Consider the following 6,379-nt stretch of genomic DNA (forward strand, 5'->3'; position numbering starts at 1 on the left):
CATCTAGCTCAATCAAAGTTTGTTTCAAATATTTTACATAAAGCAACTATGGTGGATTGCAGACCAGTTAGTACCCCTCTTCCCACCAAGCTTATTCTCAAATATATACCAGGTTCAGCATATGAACGCCTTGAACACTACCGGCAAATTACTGGTGCTCTTCAATACCTAATGATTACCTGCCCAGACCTTCTGTATGCTATTAATTATCTATGTCAGCATATGCACAGTCCACTTCAGTCGCACTATCAACTCCTCAAACGTGTTCTACGCTATGTGAAAGGCACATTATCGCTTGGGTTACCAATTCAACCTTCCTCCCTGGTGCTGACAGGCTTCGTTGATTTAGACTGGGCAACATATCACATTGATCACCATTTAATCACAGGCTACTATACCTTTCTTGACAACACGCTCATATCTTGGACTGTTAGGAAGCAATCTTCTATCGCTCGTTCATCCACAGAAGCAGAGTATATAGCATTATCCATTGTTGCATGTGATATCATTTAGCTCCATCAACTTCTGTCAGAATTTCAAATTCCTCAAACTGCACCAACCAAACTCTATTGTAAAAATGTCTCAACTTTCGCCTTGGCGAATAATCCAATTTTTATGCCAGAACTAAGCACATTGAGAATGATGTTCACTTCATACGAGATTGTATTCGCTCTCAATACATTTCGGTGCACCATATTTGTTCTCAAGATCAACTTGCTGACCTCTTCACCAAATCTCTTAGTGTTGCTCATCATTCTCAATTAAGGAACAATATAATAATACAATCACCTATTGTTACCTTGAGGGAGGCTGATAAGGAAAACTAATACATACTTGAGCTTATGTATAAGCCGGCTCACTTATTATGTGGCTGCTCCACTTACACTGCCCTTTCCTGTACGATTTGATTCTCATTGTATGATTCCTACTGTAGCATCAGGATGGTTGGTCTCTAACCAACCGCTCAATATATACTCATGTATTATCTGAGGAAATGAGATAGATATGAACAGTAAAGTTTCAGCACTCTCATCCTTAACCTCTTTATTTCTTCTTGCTCTTTGTTTTGAATCAATGCAGGTAGCTGTCGTTCAAATCAACACTTTTTAGTGTAAAAATTTTAATTTTTATACTACAAAGCTACTTTAAGAAGCAGTAAGAAAGTCGACCCAAACAAAGCCTAAATTTCCACTATGTTATTCATCTTTTGAAAATACAATATACTATCACTTTTAAGGTTTTAGAGGAATATTTAAGAACTATGTCAATAATTTCTATTGGAATGAAGTTTCCCTTGCCATGCATATATCTATGTCCAAGTTTTTCTTCCAAAAAAAAAAAAAAAAAACATTAAGAATGCTAATTATATATAACTCATCTTAATCTGTTGGTTGAGAGCTTGGGCTGCTAATCAAGAGGTCTTAAGTTCGAAAGTTACGTATGTGATGTGTGTGAATTTATCTTAATTCGCTCAAAAGAATCTTGATTGCCTCATCAATACCTACCACCACATCTTCAGTCCACCATATTGGCAGCAAATATGTATATTTTCATTCTATCCACCACCATCAACATGATATCCTCCTATAATAGTACTATCGCCATACTTGAAGTACCCGTACTCAGGTGATATTATATATCAAACCCTACTTCTGACCATCTAGTTTAGCCTAATAATGTTGATCATTGACAATTTGTCGAGTCCCCTGAAGGCGACATGTAAGTATTTTATGCATTCATATTTTTAATAACTCTCATATATAGAATGGCATAAATAATAAGGAACATGTATAATGCAACTTATTTATATAACAAGAAGGTTGCAAATGCTATTTGAGGTTTTTTATTTTAAGGGCTAGAGGTATGTAACATCTTTTAATGAAATTTGTTTCAATTAATTTTGTTATATTTATGTTTGCAATATATTTTAAAACATTAAATGAGTTTTCACTTGAAGCCCAAACATTATTCTATGATACATAGAAATTGTAACACCACCAGAATCAGTAATTAGAACTCTTTTGCAGGTGCTTGAGCATGTTTTATGTGAGAGTCTTCGAGTATTCTGAATTATGTCTTTATAATTAGTTTGTACATTCTAGAAATCGAGAGAGAGAAAAAGGAATTCCAAAGAAAAAGTCCATTTTGGACCACTTCGTATCATTTTTTGTTGTCAACCCTAATTTTAAAAATAAATATCTAGCTTGAGGTAAGTTGCATTTCGTCTATCTCAATTTTCAAAAATAACAAAACTTCTTGATTTTTTTATTTAATTTATAATTTTGTTAGCAAAAAATAAGGATAACTTGTTATCGAGAAAACTTTCACAACATAATTTTTTGTATGTTTTAGATACTACAGTTCTAAATATTTAAGTATTTTTCTGAAAATTTTACACCATATAAATTGAAAAATGTGAGATTTTTGATAAATTAAAAAAATATTTTGATTTTCAAAAATAATGTTGTATCATAATTAAATCTTTAAAACAATGCTTTGAACAATCTCTTTGAATTTGATTATATTTTGAAATAATTTATTTCTGCTAAGTAGTGTATTCTGCTGCCTACCATTGAAGCATTCTGTTAATTTCTTAAATAAGTTTATTTATATTTATTTTACTATAATGGAATGAATTGTATGTTTATTTGATTAAAATGTAATTTTGATGAGATCTAGTGTGGGTTGAGTAAGTTATGATCTGATGCTAAATGTACATTCTGGAGTTATATACACACTCTATTTATTGGGGGTCATAAAAGTGAGAATTATCTAAATTCTATCTGATAGAACGCATAAAAGTCAAAATTCTTTGAATTCTATATAATATGAATTTCTTGTTTATTTATTTTTCGAGCACTGTTATTTCAATTTCCGATAATTACAATTACTATTTCTCCCAACACAATAATTTACTATATTGCTTTTAAATATTTCGTTAAATGCATAACAAAGGATTTAATTGAAATTTTACATTAGTAAATGTGGTCTTCTAAGCCGTGTTTAGCTCACAATTGTTCTGCCTTCTATTTTCAAGTTATGAGAAAGAGAAAGAGCTTATTTAGTACTAATTTTTAATATAATGAATTGAGTTTATATAGGTATTTCTTTTAAGATTTTTTTCTATAGTCATTATTAATTATTTAACCTAGTTTGTAATGTGCTCCAATTTGTGGTCATATGCTGTAATTATTATTATGATTATTATTATTATTATATTGATGATAAATGAAAGAAATTTAGGAATGAGTTTATTTTGTGTACATTGAAAGTTATTACCAACTCAATGGTCGAGTGTTATTTTAAAATCTAAATTACATGAAAATTTTTGAATAGTTTCTAAGACTTTAAATACAAGAGTTTGCTTGTAACAAACCAACATGACAGAACCTGGTCATATATGGGTCTTATCGGATTGGGTTGTAATAGTCTTCTCTTTTTGATATCAGAGCAAGTTTTTGGAAACTAATTGTAAAACAAAGTTATATAATTTGATCTGTAAGCTAAGTGAAGTAGTTATGAGTATGTTTGGTCATTCATTCCTATTTGTTTTTATGTGCATGTATATTCAAATGAGTGTTCTATATGATTATGGATTCGCAAGGTCTTGATATGACAGATGGTCATAGTGCTAGTTAGGTAACACCCCATACAGAGTACTACTCCCACAGTCAAATTTGATATTGTTTCATAATTTGCCAAAGTGATAGCCCAGCTGATGGGTGAGGCATAGAGTAGAGTTCCTACTATTTGATATGATGAAGTAGATCGACATTTATAAATTTTGTTGAAGTTGAAGCCTTCGAGATTTGAGGTAATTGTTGACCCAAGAGCAGAGGATTGTTTAACGAGGTCAGAGAAGATGTTTGACAGTATGCAATGTTCTACCGAGAGGAAGGTTCCTTTGGCAGCTTTTCTATTAGATGGAGATGTAGAGAATTGGTGGATGAGCCAACAAAAGGAGAAACATCTTTGGAGATTGAACTCGATCAATATGGAGGAATTCACTTAAGTATTCCAAGTGTGATTTATACCCCTTTCTACACATCAATAGATGTAAGAGACTTTTTTAGGTTGGTTCAAGGGATTTAAATTGTCATGAAGTACAAGGCAGAGTTTATTACTTTAGCTAGATATGCTCTACAGTTGGCTAGCACTCCCGAGGAGAAGTGCTACAGGTTTCTGAGATGTCTCCAAGATAGTTTGAGGCTAACACTGTCTCATTCCATAACTTTGATTTATCTGAGTTGTCAAAGCAAGCTCGTTAGATGAGAAATGATATGATAGCTACTCGGCATCATGGATTACTAATAGTAAGAGATTTGGTGGTGAGACTTCTCATAGTGACTACTTTAGGAAGAGGAGTGTGCAGAATAAGAGTCGAGGAATCTCGTCAAAGATCTTCTGATACTCCTTCCACAAGTATTGGTGTCCTACTACAGATTAGCGAGCACTCTATACTTCCACTGTACAAATCCTTCGTGCCACCATGATCTAGTGAGCATGTTGCTTTATCCCATAGTGTAGGTGCCCCACTAGGTCCTGATAGTCGGGGTCCTGCGGAGACTTCTATAGATAAGGAGGTTATAAGTGTCCCTTGTTGCTTTTTCACTATTGTGGAAGGCTATGTAGAGCAGAGTGTCGTTCCTTCGACTTGGTTCTATGAACGAGCTCTACAGCAAGCCCGTGTTTGGCGAACTGATCACCCTTGAACCCTGGAAGGTGTGGATTAAATGGGGAAGAATCAGTCTACTCATGTCAATATTTGTGCTATCTCTCATTCATACATGGTTATTTCTCTTGCCGATGAAGAAGACCCGGATGATGTTGAGGAAATGGTCCTTGATGCTCCATGAGAGTTGGAAGATTGCACCACTTCTATTATGGACGAAATGTGTGAGGTAAACTTAGGCACTGAATCAGATCCTAGGCATATTTTCCATAGTGCCTTATTATCTAAATCATAGGCTCAAGATTACATCAAGCTACTATTAGAAATTAAGGATTGCTTTGCCTGGAATTACACTCAGAATTTAAGTCTACTATTATGTCGGAGCCTGAGAATACTCTCAATTAAGGATCCGATATTAGTCTTCCCAAATGGGGATTTACACACAAAGGGAGACTAGGAAGTTCCTACTTAAAGGGAATAAAGGCTCAATTGGCTTAAATAGGTTAATATGACCCATTTAAGACTTAAGTTGACCAAGTCAAAGGTTAACTTTTTCAACCTAGTCAAATGAGTCCTAGGGTGTGGGGGTTTGAGCTCAAAAATAGGTTTGAATTGAATTACAACTTGAATTGACCCAATAGGGCTAATTGGGTTAATCTGGGATGACTCGATCAACCAGGTTGACCTAGAGCACAAGTTTATGCTCAATGGGTTGGGTCTGACCTACTGAGTCCAATGGAGGGATAATTGAGCCCAACAAGCACTGAAATTGATTTGAAACCAAGTAGGAGTTTGGGTCAACCCAGGTTGACCTAGGACCTGGGTTTGGGCTCAGCAAATTTGGTTTGACCCACTATATTGAATGGGAGGGGTCTTGGGACAGGCTTGGTTAGTTTGACCAGGTAAACCCATTAAATGATCTGGGAAAAAAGAAGGTCAATAGTCTTCATCTTCGTTTTCAAGTCTTCATATGAATCGTCTTCCTCGCATCGTCATCTTCGGACTTCGCAGGATTCCTCCTTCAGAAGGGCTCCCTAAAGGTTATCTAAATTTTAAGGAAAACTCACTACACTAGGGGCTACGACCCGGTGGTTCTGCCCATAACACCCCCACCGAAATGAATAGGGGCGACTAATGCTCGAATCCGTTTATCTATGCTCGTTCATCTAGTGCTCCAAAAGGTCCTTCTTTGCTCTCTAAAGGCCTCTCACAAAGAACAAAGAAAAGAGAGAAGTTTGTAGTATAGCATGTTATTTAATTAATGTGCGAATAATCAAATAAATATCGACATAACTTTTTTCTTAGGTTTCTTTTTTGCATGTGTGCAGCCTGATTTTGCTAAGCTCTTTAAAGACTAAAATATTTTTTACTCATAACTAAAATTTAATATATTATGAATTAAATAATATAAAAACCTAACAATATAGGGAAAAGTCAGAATCGTGCAGGATTGTATGCATATTATTGTATTTCTCTTCTCCCTTGTTATAAGACACTTTTTCGCTTGCGGGTAGAGTTCAAATAATCAGACCTATAAGACTGAGGTGCCGGATCTGGGGAAGTCTAATTTTTTCTTAAAAATTATTTTAAAGAATTTTTTTTAACTCTCAAGTATTCATGATTTAAAAAACTTTCAACTAGCATGCATTGCATTAAAACTAATTAAATCAAAATTTTAATTACATTATCTTTATGAGTATTTTACCC

The 6,379-nt window shown here is 34.4% G+C and overlaps 1 protein-coding gene across 1 annotated transcript; it reads left to right on the forward strand.

The window, feature by feature from the left end:
* The first annotated feature begins 48 nt into the window (after positions 1-48).
* Positions 49-513, forward strand: LOC110108298 (uncharacterized mitochondrial protein AtMg00810-like). The gene has a single exon (XM_020838875.1). It carries the CDS (start codon positions 49-51, stop codon positions 511-513), a length of 465 nt encoding a protein of 154 aa, XP_020694534.1.
* Positions 514-6,379: the final 5,866 nt, after the last annotated feature.

This window comes from Dendrobium catenatum, unplaced genomic scaffold, assembly GCF_001605985.2.
Source record: "Dendrobium catenatum unplaced genomic scaffold, ASM160598v2 original_scaffold_86292, whole genome shotgun sequence".
In the NCBI taxonomy this organism is placed as follows: domain Eukaryota; kingdom Viridiplantae; phylum Streptophyta; class Magnoliopsida; order Asparagales; family Orchidaceae; genus Dendrobium; species Dendrobium catenatum.